This window comes from Pimephales promelas, chromosome 6 (genome assembly GCF_988280905.1).
Source record: "Pimephales promelas chromosome 6, fPimPro1.hap1.1, whole genome shotgun sequence".
Lineage (NCBI taxonomy): Eukaryota > Metazoa > Chordata > Actinopteri > Cypriniformes > Leuciscidae > Pimephales > Pimephales promelas.
In genome coordinates, this window is record NC_142774.1 from 37467501 (window position 1) to 37489044 (window position 21544).

Below are 21544 nucleotides of genomic sequence, written 5' to 3' on the forward strand. Positions count from 1 at the left end.
ATAGGCGATAATTATTAACATTATGCTAAGTATAGGACCACCATGCAAAACAATTTTAGCTATTCCCACTTTTTCATCCTATACATTAAAACCGGTATAAGACGACTTTCATTAAAAAAGCATCCATTTATTCAGAGACTCGGTAGCCATTTGATTTCTCTGTAAATACGTAATAGACCTGGTTTTAGTGTCAAAACAAGGCAGCCATGTATAGCCTTTTTTGCTCCATTTCTGCAGTCACACCAAGTGTGAAACCAGACCGAAGAGTAACATCCATTAATGCAAATGTAAAAGAGCTATTTAACCATCAGTGTTACCAGCCAGTAATTGCAGCACCCATACAAAAGACTGCTAAAAGCTCCAACTGCCTTTGAAATCCAGAAATGCAGGATGCCTCACTCTCTAATGTCATCTAATGAGTGCTCATATTGAGAGAAAAAGTCTTCCGCTATTAATATATGTATATAGTCTTGTTCGTCACACATGATGATGCTCTATATTTTGTTCATTTGTGTCATTTTAACCCTCTGGGGTCTAAGGTGTTTTAGGGTCCTTGAGATGTTTTAACATGCCCTGACATTTGTGCTATTTTCAGTTGCTTATAAATATATTAATGGCAAAGGTGTAATTACACTCTATTTAGCACAAACAGGGCTACCATAATATGTGAGCAACATGCATGTACATGTTTGTATTTTTGAAAGAATATTGTTTGTTATTGAAAAAAGTTTCTGAAATAAGGCCACAAAACGCATACTAAATATGTGTCCACAAAAAAAAATGGACTCAGTGTGCAAAACCTTTAAGCTACAGTTCATTTTCTGACATGTTTCAGAATGAACTTCACTGACAGAGAGAACGCAGAACTCGCATCATGTTTTTTTTCTTCTACTTTATTCGGCGAAAAGCACAACGCTTTGTATTCATTAGACACTTAAACCATCTATCCATCATTCATCAATCATCAGTTTTATCTACTGGTACTCACCTTGAGGAAAGACAGGTTACGGTTGCGTTCAATACTGGTGATCTCCAGATTACCCATGACCACCTCACAGTTCTCGTAAAATTTCCGAAGAGTCTTATACTGCTGGTCCAAATCCGACAGCGTGCTGAGCTTGTTATCAGTGCCAGGACACACTTTAAAAGAGAAAAAGAGAGACAGAGACAATGATCATTCAGATGACTAAAACTGTTTAGCACTTATTCATTGAGAAGATCATATAAATACATCCACAGGGAAAAATAAACATATAAGTGATATACACAAGTTCTGAAGCCATTTCATCAAGATGTCATAACCTGTTGCTGAAAACTGACCAGCTTGGCTTCTCTCTCAGCTCTATATGAAGACAAATGAGAGCTGGCGGGGACAATTCCCTAACATCATCTATTAGATCACAGACCTGTAGAGCCATGACCACGAACAGAGTATTTGCTCAACAGGCTTAGAGAATACGAGGAACTCCAGTCGATCGCGCAGCAGAGGCATTTGTGCTAGAGTTATAATGTGGGAAACCACTGGGCTGATGGTGATGGTGATGCTTCTGAAGTGGAGGCAGGAGTAATAAGCAGTTATTGAACCCCGGAGGGCGACTGTTTCTCTACATTACAGCAAGCTATATTACAGCCCGCCGCCTGCAGAGCGGACCACTCCATATTATTGCTGTGGACAAATTACACCCTTCCCAGCTAAATTCATTCACTGTCACAGTTAGGTAGTCCCGAAGGACACGGCGGTGCCATGGTGTATACAAAGCCAAGATTTAGACCTCTGCTGGACAAATGGAGAATAGATTCCCTTATTGAATATACCACTGAGAAAAGCATCTGGCGAGGAGAACAATGCGCCGTCCACTACAATGTTTCTCACAAATAGAGGTCTCCTCTGTGATGGAGTCAATTTGTTTCTGAGAAAGCTCACTAGAAAGGGAAATGTAAGATGTCAATCTTTTTTTCCACCCTTACCTTCTACCGCTTTTCTCTCTCTATCTCAGATTGAGGCTGTAAAGTACCCTAATTTGTCCGACTTTTCACAGGGGCTTAACACACAGAACACAAACGCATGTATTGAAAGCGCAGATAAAACACTGACACCCAACCTCTTTTGTCTTAGAAAACTTCTGATAAAATGCTGTCGGATATGAAAGCTAAAAATGAAATATTAATAAAAAGCTATAACTGTTGTGCACCACTATCAGAGAGTCATTTTATTATTCACTTATCTTAATTATTCCTAAAAGTTACCTGGGGCCTCATTTCTAAAAAAAAAAATGTGTACGCACAGATTTGAATGCAGAATTTGTTGAATTTAATTTTTTTTTGTGTGTTTAAGCTAAAATCCATGTCAATATTCATATTTATAAAAACGGTCTTTGACTTGGAAAAGTGCTTAGAGCCACATCAGGATCTAAGCAGCCGTACACACTTTTCCATTTGACAGAGAGTCGGAGTACTGCAGGTAGTTCAAAACAAGCAATTCTTGCCGTTAGCCATTGTCAATAAAGTATTTGGATTTTGACTGGTGCTCTTTTATATGTTGATGGAATTATTTGGCGACATTTACAAGGCAGAGATCTGATCTATTGCGAAGAGATCTGGACACATGTTTTTTTGTTGTTGTTTTTTTTGTGCATTCTCTGAATTACACATGCACATTTGAGAAAAGATGGTAAGATAAAATGTAGGACCATTTCTACGCAACATTTTATAAACAAGGCCCCTGAAAACTTTCGTAAAACGTTTAATTTACTCACCAAAGCCAATTTTCACACATATGGCAATTGGCGAGAATTGTTACTTTATAAAGCATGTTACAGAATTCACTCAGTAAGGCCTCAACAGACTTGGCTTTCAACTTTCAGCGCTTTGAGTATTTACTTTACTATGGTGTTTCAAATGAAACGTTCAATATATGGGTGACTGATGTTCTCAAAACTGAAGAATAAAAAATGAGAATGTGTCCTTTTGCTCCTTGCCCACACTGATCCAAAAATCCATGATCGTTTCTGACGCTAAGGGATTCCTTTCCATACTTCAATGGCATTTGTTGACAGAAACTGAGCCTTTAGCTTTAGAGACCTGAAAAGCCCACATCAGATCTTCAGGATATGGGATCCAGGCAGGATCAATGGAGTGACAGATCACCACATTAACACCCATCTCACTATTTCAAACACTCATCATTTTGGACTTTGTAAACCCCAAGCTCCTGGGGCTTGATGTGCAACAAATCTGTTCATCACATTTGCTTTATAGAGACATCTGCACTTTTCAGGTCTTCCAAAAGTTTAGGCAACTGAAAAAAAGTCCAAAAAGTTTAGGCAACTTCCAAAAGTTTAGGCAACTGTTTTCATTCCGTTTTTCATCATGTTTACATTGCAATTATGGACAACTTATGGACCTATAACCATGTAGGCTACAGTACATAAGTGTATAATTTTCATGGTTTCAATTTTCATTGCACTTACAATCATAAATACAACCATAATTTTTACGGTAAAAAAACAGCAGCTGTGGTTGCCAGAATGTTACCGTTAAAAATACGGTAGGAACGTTAATGGTTTTACAGACTTAACTTAAAATTTACAGTAATAAAACCATTTACCAATCTTTTGAATAATTGATATCTGCTTTGAACTATTGTAATACACTGACAACCAACAATCATAACAGTAGTGATGAAAGTTGCGTGAGCAATGATAGCTCATCACAAGTTGTCATCCATAAGAAGGTTAATTCTTATATAAAGAAGCTGCACAGTGTCATTCACACACACCATCATGGTAACACACATGAAATAAAAAAAATGCAATAAACATTAATTTAACAACATTTAATGTAACATAAAACCCTAATGTACATAACGGATAGAAAAAAAAACCCAAAAAACTTTGAGGAAACAGTTATTTCAGCAAATATACATAAAATGGGAAGTGTCACTCAGGGAATTGTGGGTTTGTCAATTTACGCATTTTCACTGTAAATGATACAAGGATTTGTTCTTTTTCACTTTCAAAAACTGTCAATTTAACGGTATTTTACAGTAAAATTATATCCCAGTTACTTACCGTATATAGTACTGAATTTTTAAGCATTTTTACTGTATTTTACCGTTAAAATCACGATTTTTTCCCCTCACAATTTAATCAATCATTTGAAAATGTTGAAAATGCAGAAAAGAAGAAAGAACGACCACTTCCTTCAGTCAATTGGACACAGCTTTGAACCGATACAACAATCTCAAGGCTAAATATTGGCTGATATATTGGTCAAATTACTACATCCACACTTGGATTTTTCACAATTTGAACCACTCTCTAAAATGACTCTTTCTGCATGTTACATCGTTACGCCAGTAGGTGAATGACAACTCAGTCAAAATGAGTGAGTCATTCAAGAGTCATCATCAACGAGTCATTCATTCAACAAATTCGCTTTCATTCTGAATTGAAACATGCGAATGTCTTCAAAAGTGAGTCGTTGAATCGTTTATTCAACAGATTTGCTCAAACAAGACAAGGCAGATTTACAAACTCAGCTGCTGCGAGATGGATTATATTATCTTATTTTCTCACTAAATATTGATATATGTGAATAACTGCAATTAATTAATTCTTTGACATGCCATGTAATTAATGTTTTACATTTTATTGACAGAATGACCATCCTACTATTAATGCAGCCGTACGCTAACTGTCTAAATGTGTCCAAAGGTTGGCGAGGTTATATTTAGACTCTTATGGAATAATTGTGTCTACTCAACAAAATACCTCCCTCAATTCAAGAAGTACAAGAGAACAGGCTGTTTTTCCAGAATGCTGGCGATCGCTTAACGGCTCAGAGCTCGGCCAATGAAATCTCAGCAGTCCCTCATCCATCATCAGCTGACGGGGTCAAAGTGAGCCGCCCTCTCCTCATGCTAAAAACTCCAGTCTGCCCCAAATCATCATTCTCTATCACAATCCTTAATTTATGCCATTGATTAAACTCATTTCAGCCAGTGACACCAACCCCATTTGGCTATAAGGACATCTGCGATGATCTTGAACACAGTTTTCTCTTCCTAGTGAGAAAATCATAGAGCATAATTATTAAGATTTCAATTTAAAAAGGTCTTCTTTTTTCATCCAATACTCCTGTCCTAATCTAATATGCACACATTGACTGGTTAGCTATCGAAAAACAAGAATTGAGATCCACTTCTGAGATGCATTAAAAGAAAGATGCTGAAGACCTAAATGGGGTGAACCTCAGTTCTCATATTCTGAATCAATAATAATTTGCTTATATGGCTAAAAGAAAGGTGTAAATAGCAAAAACATGACATGAAGTGGACATTACAGCCAATATTTAATCAGGTGACTATAAATCAGATTCATGCAGTAATCCATATTCTCATAAGAGTCACAGTTGCTGAATGTAAAAGTCATATCTCAGGTTAGGACGGCTATTGTAGGAGGTCACTGGAGCATGGAAACCATGTTGGGAGTGGAATTATGTTCCCAATCCATCAAACTTGGGATCTACCGACGGCATTTTGCTTCTGGTGTGAAGTATATGAAGCAACAAATCTACAAAGAAGTGTAGGGAGGTATGGCAGTGTTGTGCACAAGACAGGGAACATTCGGTTGAGTAATGTGATGGAAATTGATGTTTGTAATAGATATAATGCATCTGCATTCCAGCCTTCCGAATGTAATGTGTTCCCATTTCAGTTAGGCCGTTCATATCAAAATTGGCCGTAATATCTCCAGCGATGAGCAGGCAGTTTGATGGTTTCCTCTTGGAAATGAACTCTGTCAAGTGCAATAACATGAATCAGTGTGTGAAACGCAAAAACAAGACGCGTCCCCAGCTCTCATATTTGGGAGTTGTACATACAATTGCAGCCTTGAGTTTTTAGAACAATGCTTCAAAGAATGAGTTCCAATATATCTAGACATTCATTAAATGCATTATGTTTTATACATACAGTATATAAAAAAAAAACAAATCCATAGATTACCAGACCATTCTCAGTTGTAACTGAGTTGTGGTCTGGCAAAGCGTAGACCGTAGTGTTGTTCTTTGCTCGGTTTTTAACTAAAAGGAAACGTTCAAATCGCTTAAAAACAGACGCGATAGCTGATTCGAACGAGTGATGTTCGACGCGGCATCCATCTTTGTAATGTAGGCTATAATCTGCTTCAAAATCCCAGCGCTGTCGTCATGTAAAGATTTCTGATTGGTGCCGCGATTTCGACGGATTGGAAATGGGCTTGAATGAGCTCTTTGCCAGACTAACTAAATTTGCCGGAAGTTGTCTGGGTTTTCCCAGGCTAGTAGATACTAGTTCAGGGGTGCAAAACTGTGAAAAATACAGATGACAAATTCAATCAAAATGATCCCCGTTCACACGATTAAAACGCTGTATTCTGCTGCCAGGCCAGTAGTTGGCGATGTCACTTCGTAAAGAAACACTACGCGCCTATAACATGTAATAACCAAGCACATAAACTTGCAGTTTTTGTCGAAAACGTTGAGACGATAACGGTATTGGTTTAAAATGAAATTCCGTTTTCAAAAGTTAGCGTTTTCAGGCCCCCGAAAGCTGTCTTGTAAACAGTGGTGGAGGAAGTACTGAATCTCAGTACTTAAGTAAAAGTACAAATAACCAGATAAATATTTACTTTAGTAAAAGTAGAAGTAACACAATGACAACCATACTTAAGTAAAAAGTAAAAAGTACCTGATTTTAAATGTACTTTAAGTATTAAAAGTAAAAGTACTTGCATAATAATTGATTCTCTTAATGACTATTTTCTAATGATTAATAAAACATTTAATTCTAACTCATTCAACCTAATACTCCTATAATGATGTTCAATAATGATGGAAAAAAATTGTTGTCACCATTTCTGAAACAAGCTTGCAATTAGGCAATATAAACCATGCTTATCCTTACTATATGTTAATAACTATGTTTGGCAGTAAACGCGATTAATTTATGGTGTAATTCTGAACCTCTTGGCTTGCCATAATCCTAACCAAACGTATCTGATATTACACACCGTGGGTTTCCTATGCATGTAAAAGCAAATTTTCGCGTATAAATTGCACGATAAACACACTGCGTGCGAGACGCATTTAGTTTATGTATCTATGGCAACCAAACGTCACTGGTGAGACAAACGTGCAACGAACGGACGGTCCGATTACGTTTTGGCAGGGGAAAAACTGATCAGAAAATAAAATGAAAATGTAACAGAAGTTGTAGAAATGTAATGGAGTAGAAAGTAGAATAATTGCTGCAAAATGTAACGAAGTAAAAGTAAAAAGTAGGCACTATTTATTCTACTTAAGTAAAGTAAAGATACGTGAAAAATGTACTTAAGTAAAGTAACGAAGTATTTGTACTTCGTTACATTCCACCACTGCTTGTAAATGAGCAAAACATATAAAAAGTTGACATGTCAGTGCAATGTAAAGATAGTGGCCTGCACCTATTATATTATTCTCTTGATAATGCTTGCATTTTCTGTTTTGTCTGTTTTCCAAATTGTTATTATATAATCTGTACAAAGACATAAAGACATTTTACTAGTTTGTAACTTTGGTTATATAACTAACATTTGTAATAGAGACAATTAAATATATGTGTGTTTCCGTGGACTTTTCTACAATGAAACTTTGATACTGAATAAAAAAAAAAAACTGAAACATTACAATTCAGGTCATTATAAAAATCCAAGAATGCAAGAAAACACATGACATATTTGTGAAATCGTAGGGTTTTGATGTCGAAACATAAACAGACACAATACTAAAACAAAATCGGGATAATGGGCAAAAATCATGTTCTGCTTCCTTTCTTTCTTATGTGGAAAATGTCTCTCTTTTTTGTCCATTTTAATGAAAGTCAATGGGGTCCAGTGTTAGTTAGTTTGGACCCTGTTACACTGACTTCTTTGTTTGTGTCCTACAACGACATGTGGGTGAATTTTCCTTTTTTTGTAAAGTATCTTTTAATCTATATAGTCAAGTACTATATATCTAATCACATTTGTATTCAAGCAAATCTGTGATAAAATGCCTGAAAGAGTATCTGAAGACATGCTGTTGCAGTGTAAAGAGCAAATAACATACATTGAATGATGAGAGAAGCTCACCACTCTACTGATTGAAGGGAGATATTATACATTACAAGGGAACAAAAAAAATCTATTTGAGACTGAATAAAATACAATCGCATATAGAGCTGATAATACTTTCAAGCAGGAGGGATGTTCACATGACTGTGGGTTGTGTAATTGTGTCATTTTGAAGCATGAATTTTAATAATGTGATCAAGTGTAATCAAGCAACTTGCAGATACTTAATATAGTGTGAAATAAAGTTCAGATAAGCCCCGACCATGTCGCCTAGTGTAAAACTGCTATCATTTGATAATGAAAAAAACACAAATGACAAAGAAATGGTTATTAGAAGGGGTGATTGTAATAACGAATATGGACATTATGGACTGAAATCACTAGTTTCTCTATGACGTCATTCACCTAAAGCAGTTGTTTCAATTTCAAACTCATTTTGGGTGCGCAAAACACTCATCTGTTCCAGGATCAGCTTCCTGATGCCTGAATAACTAAGATTAGGGTAAAGGAGATGTCAAATTTAACTCACCACATGCCTATATAAGTGAATATTAATCAAACTACAATATTGAAAACGCATAACTGAAAATGAACATAAATTATAAGATTACACTGTAAAAAAATATTGTTGGTTTAACTTAAGTAACCTGGCTGCCTTAAAATTTTAAGGTTATTGAACAGGAAAAAGGGAGTTAATACAATGAATGAGATTGATTTAATCATCAGAAACTCAAAATAATAAGTTATCTGAACTAAATAAATTATTTAAGTTGATTTGACAAAAGAAAAAAATGTGATAACAAATTGTGAAAATGTATGAGCCCTTTTTGTTTTTACTGAGAGTGTCTAACACAACCTTGAAAAAAAATAATAACTTGGTTCACCGGAAAGTGCTATTTTTGCATATGACGTCTTAAATGCTGCATAATTAAAATAAATGTTCTTTTGCTTTAAGATGCAAGCTGTTACATGCAGATGCAGTACACGGAGGTACAGAAGAGTTTAATTGTCTTTCTGTAACAAAAAATACCTATATTACCAAAAAAACATAATAAATAAACACAAATGTTCTCAATGATCCTGATGGAAATGGAACTCAAGCCCCGTCTTGAATCTTTAAAAGCTTAATGCATTTATTAGCATGTGCCTTTATTGGGTAGATAATGCATGATCCAAAAGTGTGAATTATTTAGCATCAGAGTTGAAAGTTAACCATCTATAGAGGTTAAAACCTTACTTAGAATATTAAATGAACATGTAATGAGTTCAATTCTTGTTGTCCACAAATGAGCTCATTTTCACGAAGCAGACCTGTAGCAGTCCCATTCAAGAGTCAAGGTTACATCATAGCTGGCACACTCGCCTGCAGTAATGGATGTTAAAGTGACGAAACCATCTGGACATGAACATATTTTGTCTGCATGCTGACTGAGTTTCTTCCTTTGGCTCTGGCTCTTTTGTGTAAAGTTGTATTTTACCAGTATATCATAAATCTTGCAGTATATCTAATTTGACCTATTGATTTTGGATTCTTATCTCTGACAACCTAGTGGTTTCAGGCAACTGCAAAACTTCATGTTAAAGTGGAAATTTTTGCAGTGATCGCATTTAAAGCAGTGGTGAGGCACAAATATATCAGTTTAGAAGTCTAATATTCCTTGGTTTCATTATTGCATTTGCAAAATGCAGTCATTTGAATTAATGCAAATTTGTTCCTCTGCAAGATGCAAGCTGAAAGTACACTGGATAGAGTATGGTACGGTGGCCGAGAGGTGCAAAACAAATCACAATTATGAAAACAAAAAAACAAGTCAGAAAACACAACGACAATTCAGAAAACAAAATAACAATTCAGAAAACACAACAACAAATCTGAAAACAAATTAACAAGTCAGAAAACACAACGACAAGTCAGACAAAACGGAAAAAGTAGGTATATGTGGCGAATGGAATACTGATCGCTGATTGGACGAGACATCTGTCAATCAAGACATACAGAAAGTACAGCAGACTGCGCCTGCGGCAGAAGAAAGATTGATTCGCATGTGTATGTGTAAATATTAGCTGTCTATTTAGCCGGCTAATTTAGTGATATTATGGAGAACAAAACTTTTCAAATTAAAATCTTCCTACCACTATTAGTAAACGCAACTCTTATTTACTTATTAGTAAGCTTGCGTTCGGTTATCCACTGGACCGCGCTGCCTAGTTCAAAGTAAACTAGTGAAACAACTGAAACCAGCGCTATTTTGTTCTCTATTTGTTCTTACTGACCGAGAAACGGCTTCAGATGATTCAGTGACAGAACGGTCCGAACAAATCCGAATCGTTTCCTACTGTTATGCACGCGCGTTTGGCCAATTCGTGAAAAGGAGATAGGAATCGAACCAACGAATGATTAATATCGCTGGTTCAGTCGACAGAAATACGGGACACACATATTAACTGCTGAAATATTCGGACTGAAAACGTTTTTCTCAGGTCAGTCGGAGCGCTCGTGGTACACACACAGTGCGTATACAGCTGCACGCGCCATTGCGGCCACGCGCATATCAAACCAAATTTAGCCGCACCACCAGAAAATAGGAGGGGGAGGTTGGAGTGCTCTCGGGCCGCATGGAGATGATTGGCGGGACGCACTTGGCCCGCGGGCCGCCAATTGAATAGCCCTAGCCTAGACGATACAGCTAATATTTACACATGCACACGCGAATCGATCTTTCTTCTGCCTGTTTGTCTTGATTGACAGATGTCTCGTCCAATCAGCGATCAGTATTCCATTCGCCACATATACCTTTTCCGTTTTGTCTGACTTGTCGTTGTGTTTTCTGACTTGGTAATTTGTTTTCAGATTTGTCGTTGTGTTTTCTGACTTGTTAATTTGTTTTCAGATTTGTTTTTGTGTTTTCTGATTTGTTAATTTGTTTTCAGATTTGTTGTTGTGTTTTCTGAATTGTTATTTTGTTTTCTGAATTGTCGTTGTGTTTTCTGACTTGTTTTTTTGTTTTTATAATTGTGATTTGTTTTGCACCTCTCGGCCACCGTAGTACGGAGATGTAACAAACACCCTTCTCCAAAATTCGACTATAAGGCATGTGACTGGCGCTAATGCTACAAATAACACATGCAACAACACAAACATGCCACACTGTTCTTCTTCACCCACAGCATGCCACAGGAACCCCACTGTTGTTTTCCTCTATGGCTGCTTACAAAAGCCAACTGATGCATCTATGATATAGGGGCGGGGGGGGAAGATTATATAATATCTGAGGAGGCCAGAAATGACATCACTCTTTGTTCTGCATATCTAAAAAACATAAAAAACCATACTACCACTACTCGTGCAATTGAACATGTGCTTATTTACAGGCAAAGACTACTTTTAAAAGCAACCGAGCCCACTTCACTATTTTAATTTATAAATATACATTCAACTCGCATCTTGCAGAGGAACACATTTGTATTAATTCAAACGACTGCATTTTTGCAATTGCAATAATGAAACCAAGGAATATTAGACTTCTAAACTGATATATTTGTGCCTCACCACTGCTTTAAATGTGATCACTGCAAAACTCCGTGCAACAATTTCCTCTTTAACATGAAGTTTTGCAGTTGCCTGCAACCATAGGTTATCAGAGATCAGAATCCAAAATCAATAGGTCAAATTATATACTGCAAGATTTATGATATACTGGTAAAATACAACTATTTATTCATATTCCTCAGTCTCTGGGACCCACCTTTAATGTAAGTCTATGGGATTTCTATTTACTATTATCTTTCAGAAATGGGTCGCAAATATGACATTTGGCAACAGTAATGTGTTTAACGGCCGAGTAATCATTGATATGTCAGTGGTTTAGATTCAATTACACTCTACAGGTTGTATAGATCAGTCTATCTCTGACACATAACTTAGACATCAGATAACTCATTTATTGTCAACTGTAAATCTTTGACAGTCTCGACGGCCTGCTTTTTAGACATATTTTGCCAGATATGTGATGATAACTTTGATATACGACAGACGTACAATTTTTGCCTGGAATAAATTAACATAATAGGTACCTGTTAAAATAATTACATTATGAATAATTTGCTTGAATAGCTTGTTACCCCTTTATTACCTTATACCTACACGGAGGTACACTATAATTACAGAAATGTGTAGCGTTAATTTCGGTTTACTTACAAAGTTATTTGCAGGCTGTATATCCGCTTGTTACCCCTTTATTACCCAAAACGTAACATATTGTTCCCTTATACCTACACGGAAGTACGCTATAATTACAGAAATGTTGCTTGTGGGTTGTAAAATAAAGTGTTACCATTTTTTTTTTTTTTTTTTTTTTCCAGAATGATTGCCCTCCCTTACATTTGGCTGACACACATGTTCGCATTCTTCTGGAATGAAATTAAAATTCAGTCATTATTTATTTACCTTTATGGCAAAAAAAAAAAAAAAAAAAAAAACACACAGAGCAAAATTCCACAAAAACAGTTCATTGTGACCACATTTGTCCGACTTCAAAAGTCTCTAATAGTACCAATAAAAAGTGATATTGCTTTTACACAATAGTTGAGAAACAACACTTCTATTTTTAAAAGAACTTAAATTTTAGACAATATATTTCAAGTTACTTTGTCTAATTTTGATCCGCCACATAAATATAAACATAACATAAAATGCATGTTTCATACCAACACACAGTGATGGTGTTCCTGAATAATCAACCCGATTTCACGGCAATTTGTACAAATTTTACGAAGTGGCTAATTCGTAACAATTTGTACGACCTCACTCGTATTTGTCGTATGAATTCGTAGGCTACGACGAATGACCTACCCCTGACACCGCCCCTAAACCTACACTCTAAAAAATGCTGGGTCGTTTTAACCCAATATTGGGTCAAATATGGACAAACCCGAAATGTTGGGTTAAAAATGTAATGTAAAAATTTAACCCAATGGCTGGGTTAGTCCATATTTGACCCAAAGTTGGGTTAAAACAACCCAGCATTTTTTAGAGTGTACCCATCACGTGGGTTTAGACAAATTGTACGAATTTATACGAGTGAGGTCGTGTGAATTAGTACGAACAAGGCACTTTTTAATCACTCGTACAAATTCGTACGAATTGGTCGTGAGATAGCGTTCGAATAATTCAGTGTTTCAAAATAATCGAATACGTGAATGATTCAGTGATTCACTCATAAAGCCATCACTTGTTAAGTCCATAAATGAATCAATGCTTTTGCACAAAACTATGGAATGAATGATTCAGTCACTCACTAATTTGTTTTGTTCCTGAATGAATCAGTCTTTGTGAACTAATAGGTTGAGTGAATGATTCAAATATTCACTCATAAAAACAGTCGTGCATGCGAAAATGCCAACTTCAACACTATATAGTAGGTAAAGAACAATAGTATGTTTGAGGTGGCCAAAGGTTACACAGATGACCCACTCCTTCCAGCAAGATTCTGAAGATTGCATCCACTGCACACTTTAATATTCCATGAAGCCACGGGACAGGATTTGTGAATGACAGTGAAGTGACGCAACTGAAGCCATAGGTCACATGACGGTGACAAAATGGATGTAGTACGTCCGAATTACATTCATATTGCACACATTCATACTGCATCGAACACCCTTTTTTTAATGGTCATGAAGTACGTTTTAAACCAGTACAGTAAGCAATTTCGGATGCATATAGTCAGTTGTTTCGTTCCAGTCACTTGCCACCACCTATTGGTGTTTAGATGTAACTGCAGAAAGAGTCACGGATAAATCCTCTCCTACAGAATAGTTGAATAAAACAAAACCTGTTGCAGTTTGGCCTACACACCAGCACGTCGGAGATGTTAAGCATGAATTATTTGGTTTGCCTCTCTGTCAGCTGCATTCAGCGCTGTGTGTGACATGCAGAGCAGACAGCTGTAATGGTAGGTGGGATTCTTTATGCAACAACCTGAAGAGTGTGACAGATGAGTCACAGAGCGAGCGTCTTCATGGGGGAATATGTTAATACCACATCGCTACATAACATTAAACTGTTCAACAAAACATAAAAATATTGCAATCATTTGCTCAACCTCATGTTGTTCCAAAAATGTTTTAAAAGAACACAAAAGAAGAAATTCTTGCTCGAGCTTCAAAAAAGATGTACTGTATAAAAGTGGTCATGGGATTCATGCTCTATATTACAAGTCTACATCATCACTTCCAATGAAATATTAACAACTGAGTCTAGATCAAGATTAGATTCACGAATGAATCATTTAGACAGGTGTTTGTGAAATGGATCAATGGTTCATTGGCATATTTGACTCAAAAGAGCGATTCATTCATGCATCAGATAGTGCTACCTCTCTCATGAACATGCCAAGGAGAAATAGGATGGATATTAAGACTTATTAAGACTTACTTATTAAAAGTATATATATTAGGGCTTTCAGTTAAACACATTATTAACAGCATTAACGCAAACCCATTTTAACGGCATCAATTTATTTATCGCGCGATTAATGGTCTTTTTGGCCTAGCAAACTTTGTAGTTTTTTTTTTTTTTTTTTTTTTTTTTTTTTCACATGCTTTTGTAACAGCGGCATGCGTGAGGACGTTTGCTTCATCGACCAAAGCGGATCTAGCTAGAACCGGAAACAAAACAACAGGCACGCCGCCACCACACACACTCGTTTGGGCTCGCGAGCCGGCCAAATAGTTGTTTACGTTACGTTTTGAGTGGATGACGAGCGCGAGGCGCCAAAATGGATGCCAATACGCTGATTTCACGCAGCCGCCATTTTGAAATCGAAAGTTAGGCTCCAGTGGGAAGGACCCCGGAAGTACAAATACACAACAATGTCTTGGACTGCAAACCTGAAGCTGCTGCCGCGATTCACACTATTGGATGTTAATATCCAATATAGGATATGTAAATAGTTCGTTTTTTTTTGCTTATATATTTATATATAAAAAATATTTATAAATGAATTTCACAGTATGTAGTCTAAAGTATTAAAGAAATGTATGAACATTTTTAGAATAACTAATTTCTACATTAAACACAACAATACGCCATCACATTCGCGACTCTCATATGATTAAAGACGACACTTCTGGTTTTCTTCCCACCGGAGCCGTTTCAAAATGCCTGCCGTGTGAAATCAGCGTATAAGATTCTAGAAAGTTTATTTTTAAAAAGTTGCCAAATGGTTCTATTGACAAGACCAAAGTGATCTGTGTGTTTCGTTATTGTGAACTGAGCTATCATCATCGCAACACGTCCAGTCTGAAATACCACTTGATGATGGCCAAGCACAAACACACACACACAGCTGATACGAATTCTCCGCCCCCCTCGTCAATATCAGGACCTCGTCAGTATTTCTTTCACCCTTTTATATTGATGGACAGTGTAACATTGTGTGAGAGATTATTTGCTCCAAGTGAGAATGTTAGTGTGAAACTGAGCACAGTATATGCCAATGTTGTTTTCAATAAAAAAAACAAACAAACAAAAAAAAAAACATTTGCACAAAGCAAGCCGATGCACTTTTCCATGTCGATAAGAGCATTAAAATGAGAAAAAATAACGGGACAAAAACAAATCAAGAGACATTTAGAATAGATGTGCGATTAATCGTGAGTCAACTACGACATTAACGCGATTAAATATTTTAATCGTTTGACAGCACGAATATATAGAATCTTTAATCAAAATAACTTCTCCCTCTTGCAGTGACATCTCTTCACTGGTGTGTTTACTGGTGCGAGAACGGGACAAACTGTCACTCACGTGAGATCGACCCATAACAAAGCAACCCTCCAACAATCCAATCAGTTCCCAATGGACAAAATCAAGTCCTGTACTACAATTTCTGTTGTTCACTTTGATATATCAAGGGGTTAAAAAAAAGATAAGCCTATGGGTAAGCATTTCTTTAACAGTCTATTTTCCACACATGGACAGTCTGCCTCTCATTAACCAAGATCTGGAGACAGGTGTGCAAGAAACCTTTGGTATTCAGTATCTCCATTTCATACACACATACACACGCATCCTCGCTGACTAACACAGCCGACGAGAGTCGCTGTCAAAACAGATTGGGAGCCAGCGCTGGGCCATTCATCACCCTGCTCTGGTGTTCCTGTCTACTCTACTAACAGCCGCACACAAGGGCCTGTCTCCGACTACTTGAGTTTCCATAGAAAGCATGCACTGGAGACTGCACCATTAATCCTAAACAATCACTTGGGCTGGAACCACTTGCTGAGTGAGCCAGCAATTCACAGCTGCTTTCTCTTTTATATAGAAACCACATCCTTGCTTATCTGGTGCATAATGCTTCCATTTTACACCTCACAAATTACTTTGACATTTGCAAAAATGCTTCCAAAGTAGATCTGGGGATTAGTGTCACAAAATATATTTTGGAATTATAACACAATACTCTGTGAACGTGAAGTTAAAGAGCCTTTCTCCCTGTTTTGACTCTTAAAAATGTACTCATTGCTATAACCCCATGTAGTTAGGTTTGTTTAGAATGGAATGGAATTGAATGGAATAGAATGGCATAGAATGGAATGCAATGGAATGAAATGAAATGGAATGGAATATCAGTTGTTTCTGGGACAACTTCCCCCTCATCAAGTATGGGTAATAGTAAGTCTAGAAACATTTATTAGTTAGGTTTAAATAACACCCATTCATTTAGATGTTACCTGTTAGATGTTAAAATGGCACATTTTTCGGTTACCTGAGGAAATATTTTGCACAATATAGTGAAATATTACACGATTACGGATCTGAGTGCAGAGCATTTCCTCATTACTGATTCTGGTACTCACTCATTCATCCTCTGTTCATCTAGGCTTACCAATGACTGACAGCAACTTTGTCATTGAGGCACAATGGTGGCATCGTGGGACACTAGTACTGTCACACAGAGAGGAGAGAGAGTGAAACTGTTAAATGTTTGCCCCCTCCAAATCTGACCGACCCTTTAAAGGGCTCCAAACCTCTGTGGACGAAAAGAAGGCAGGACAAAGAAATGATGCTTTATAAGGGCAAAAAAAAAAAAAAAATGAAAAGCTAGTGAAAATGAACAGAAATAGACCTAACCGCAGGGTTTGGCAGAGGTTTTGAAAGGACTGCAATGGAGTTGATGCAATGTGCAACATTCATAGATAATAAAAGAAAATAGACAAAGCGACCCCATAGATTTCAACAGAGAAAAGTGAAGCCAATTAGAAGCACTCACTGCCTGATTGCTGAGTGGATTGTGCAGGCTCAAACTGAGCTTGATGACGTGGATGTGACCGTTGTAAGTCTTCTAGTAACTGTGCCAAGAGGAATCTGAATCATTCCCTTCCGAATCTTTCAGACACGGAGAATGTGAGTATTAGCTGTCCATGAGCTAACTTTATGACTCTCTATGGGCTTCTCCCTTGACTTTATCCGATGTTATGCCTGTTGTGTTGTTATGGAGTCTTTGTACGCCTCAGATGTAAAGTTATTAACTGTCAAAGTGACTCCAAAATGAATGGGAGTCAATGGAATGCTAATAGCGGCCACCAAGGAAAGCTTCAGTTTTCGGCTCATGTGATGGGAAAATTGACACAAAGTTAAATAAAAAAGAAATAAAAAAAAAGACTAAAACTAAAGTAGACAAAAAAAAATTCTAAATATTTGTAAACATCTTAAAATTTAAAATATTATTATTTGCAAGTTTTACAAGCCCTAAAGAAAATCATATAAATCTGGTTTATAAAATTATTTTTATAAAAGCGTTTTTTTTGTTGATGTCAGAACCAGAACAAAAGTGGATGCTTGTTCAGATGACATTTTCCGGTGAAAATTATGTTAGTCATACTTCCAAAAAAAAAGAAAAAATCTGTGATTCTGAATGCCAGTATGGACACCGGTGCAGTGATTGACTCTCAATGTGTTCATCCGCACTATGCCGTGTCGAGGGTGTCGAACTACAACTCATGTTGATATTTCCGCGAATGACTGCAATTGCAGATTTCGAACAGAGATGGCGACAAAGAGGAAAAAAATGCGGACTGCAGCTTTAACGCCAAAGCACACAGTCCTTTTTTATGTCAATTTGCTTATTAGTGTTTCATCACAGAAGTTTATTCTAGTAAGTTTGTAAAGAGTAAGCAACATAGTTGCCCAGTGAAGCTTTTTTGTCCCTTGACAGTTTATTAATTTCTCGTGCCATTATAACATCAGGAAATTGGCTCATTCGAGTCTGAATTTTTCCTCTGTAAAGACTTACCTTAAGTGGTACGAATAAAAACAGCTTCTTTCAATTATGTTTTCCAGGTAAAGTCAGAAGGAAGGAATAATTGCACTGGGTGTTGTGGCTCCCAGAGATGGATTACAAGCTCACGGTAGAGCTGTCAGATGCTCCGTGGGGGTTTGAGGGGGAAAGCGGGTGTCTCTGTGTGAGTGTGTACTTGTTTATGTGCGGTGGAGTGGTGGTAGCAGAGTTGGTTTCTGCTGATTAAAGGCTTGACTGCTGTCCACACCTGACCTGAATCTAGGGACTATGACACCTGTCAGTCACATGCAAGTACAACAATCGCAATAGTAAAGCAAATAGTTTAGCATCTGTCCAAAGCACGCTTATCACAGCATTAAGTTATAAAAGTCACTTAAATGACACTTGTGTATAAAGGTATTTGGGTAATACAGATGGTCTTCTTCGTTCTGCGTATTTCATCACACCAAAATGAGAAGACCTCCTAAAAAGGTTTGAGGCTAAATCATTTCCAGTGTTGACATATTTCAAAAATCAACTAAAAATTCAAATTAATATTTTAATATTTAACGAGACAAAGTAAACTTTAATATTGACTTGATAAAACCTTGTTTAAAAGCTTTGGAAAAAGTTTTAAAAGCCTTTAAGTTTGAAGGTAGGCGGATTGGATGGATGGATGGATGGATGGATGGATGGATGGATGGATGGATGGATGGATGGATGGATGGATGAGGTGGACGGACGGACGCACAGATGAACTATTATATTTGTATTTTTGGTTACTGTTTGTATTTTTGTTTACTGTATTTTTGTTTACTAAAACTCCAAAAATAAAACTGCTAAAGGATGATTTTGTGAACTGTGCACTAGCATAACAAAGACATTGAAGCTAACAGAAATGGACCACAAAAAAAAATCTATTCTGATTTCATGGAGACTTTAAAGGTCATGCTCAGAATAGAAGACGTCTGAATGTCTTTGCTGTTTGGGTCTGGCTTAGAGAAAACTGATTCTGCCTATATTTCTAAGCTCTCATGCATAAAACAAAAAATAAACAAATTCAACTGGTCACAGTGTTTTTCAAAGTAAAAAAAAAAAAAAAAAATCCTGAATCTGAACTGGGTAAAGCCACCTGTTCCAGATGTGGCACTAACAGATGTATGCATGCATTAAACCGTCATAAGAATTATTTCTGCACTCCCTCTCGAGACTCCATGTCATCATGTGTTTGTATTTCCCTTCGTGCCATATGTGGGTAATTTCATTGCACATCTGTAATCTTATTTTATAATAGCATATGTCAAGGTGCAATGGCTTCACATGACTAGAATCCAAGATCTTCTCACAAACACATTGAGTATAAAGGGATCATGCATTGTGTTTCAGTGCCTTGTTAGTCCCTTACAGACCCTTTCCCATCTAAAAATTTCACAGTCAGAATCAACTCCACATCATGTCAAAAAACATATTACTATTCTGCTCTGATCAAACTTTCCCTGTGTCTCTATGCTTGAGGATTCAAGGAACTGGATGGGTATTGCTTAATGGATGTTCTGAGGGCCATCATCCATAATGTTGTGTGGGGAATGAATGGAGGTGATGCCTGAAGTGTGAGCTCAGATGAGTTATTCTTGCCAGTTCAATTTCAAGGGGAAAAGAGCATCTGCTGTTGTTCAAAGCATGCATTTTTCTATCTAATATTTGTCTGAACACATTTGCAAACCCCTCCCAAAAATAATTTGAATTTAGTTAAATTTGTGCTAAAGGTCAAATATGCTCTCATATTTAATTAGTGATTTGATATTTAATTAGATAATTAGTGAATTTCATGTCCCATTCAAATAGAGAGGAGCTGTACTTGCATGTCTAGAAAATATCTGCCCAAGGGTGTTGCAAAGCGGGAATCTCAAAGACTACAGTTTTAAACAGACCCAAACTGTGCCTTTTATTGAACTTTCCAAGTAGCTAAATCTGGCTGATTTCCATGCTGAACCCTGTGGAACAATTATGTCAAAAGTATAGGCAAAAGTTTCATGAGCAATTACGATTGACGATTTTTCCAAGCAAATGGGCTGATTCTGATACCAATAGCTTATTTTTTTTTCTTTAATTATGTTTTTCTTTCTTTATTTGCCCTATTACAGGCCAAACTGGCCTTTAACAAAACATATCCAAACAAAGTTGCTACAGACATGTAGCATAAGCAATTGTTTTTTAAATTTAAAATAGATAACAGAAAGCAAAATGATCTGACTTCGGCTTTATGAAATTATGCTAAAACAACTGCACAAAAGACGAACTGAATGAAAATGCAAGTTCACTCTCTGTCAGTAGGTGGCGCTTATGGAACAGTAGCGATATAACGTTTTCTTGTTTACTGTTGTACGCAAAGCAATGCTGCACTTATGAACTTTAATACACATTTATAAAGCCAATTCACAATGCATCAACAGATGCCATGACTTCTCAGATATTCTAATTAAGTGTCTTCGTTAGGTGAACAAAGCCAAACATATCTAACAAAATATATCTAAACAAAGATGCTACAGACATGTAGCATAAGCAATTGTTTTTTTGTTTAAAATAGATAACAGAAAACAAAATGATTGTGACTTTGGCTTTATGAAATTATGCTAAAACAACTGCACAAAAGACGAACTGAATGAAAATGCAAGTTCACTCTCTGTCAGTAGGTGGCGCTTATGAAACATGGCGCTTGTTTACTGTTGTACGCAAAGCAATGCTGCACTTATGAACTTTAATACACATTTATAAAGCCAATTCACAGTGCACCGACAGATGCTACGACTTCTCAGATATTCTAACTCCAAATAAACGTATTCAATAGGCGAAAAAAATAAGCCACAGACACAAATAGGGATAAAGGCCAGTTTACACTCCACCAGACACAAACCAACATCGACAGTCACCAGCTTACAGCACTTTCCCTTCTCAGACATGTTAATGCTGATTTAGCATGTTCAATCAGTGAAAACAAGCTCTGATATATGCCAACAGACTGGGGTAACACACTGATCCGACAAAACACTGCGAAGTGTCTGTTGCCGTCTGTCAGTGCAATGTGAATTGGCCTATACGGAGGAAAATAAAATGTCTTTGAAACTTTTC

General features: G+C 36.8%; 1 protein-coding gene across 3 annotated transcripts in view; it reads right to left on the reverse strand.

Moving 5' to 3' along the window:
* The window catches only part of erbb4a (erb-b2 receptor tyrosine kinase 4a), a 170568-nt gene that overhangs the window by 79128 nt on the left and 69896 nt on the right, over positions 1 to 21544 (reverse strand). For all 3 annotated transcript variants that reach the window (XM_039648382.2, XM_089132536.1, XM_089132537.1), the window contains exon 2: positions 989 to 1140. In XM_039648382.2, the coding sequence (XP_039504316.2) occupies positions 989 to 1140 (152 nt within the window). The remainder of the gene's footprint in view (positions 1 to 988; positions 1141 to 21544) is intronic.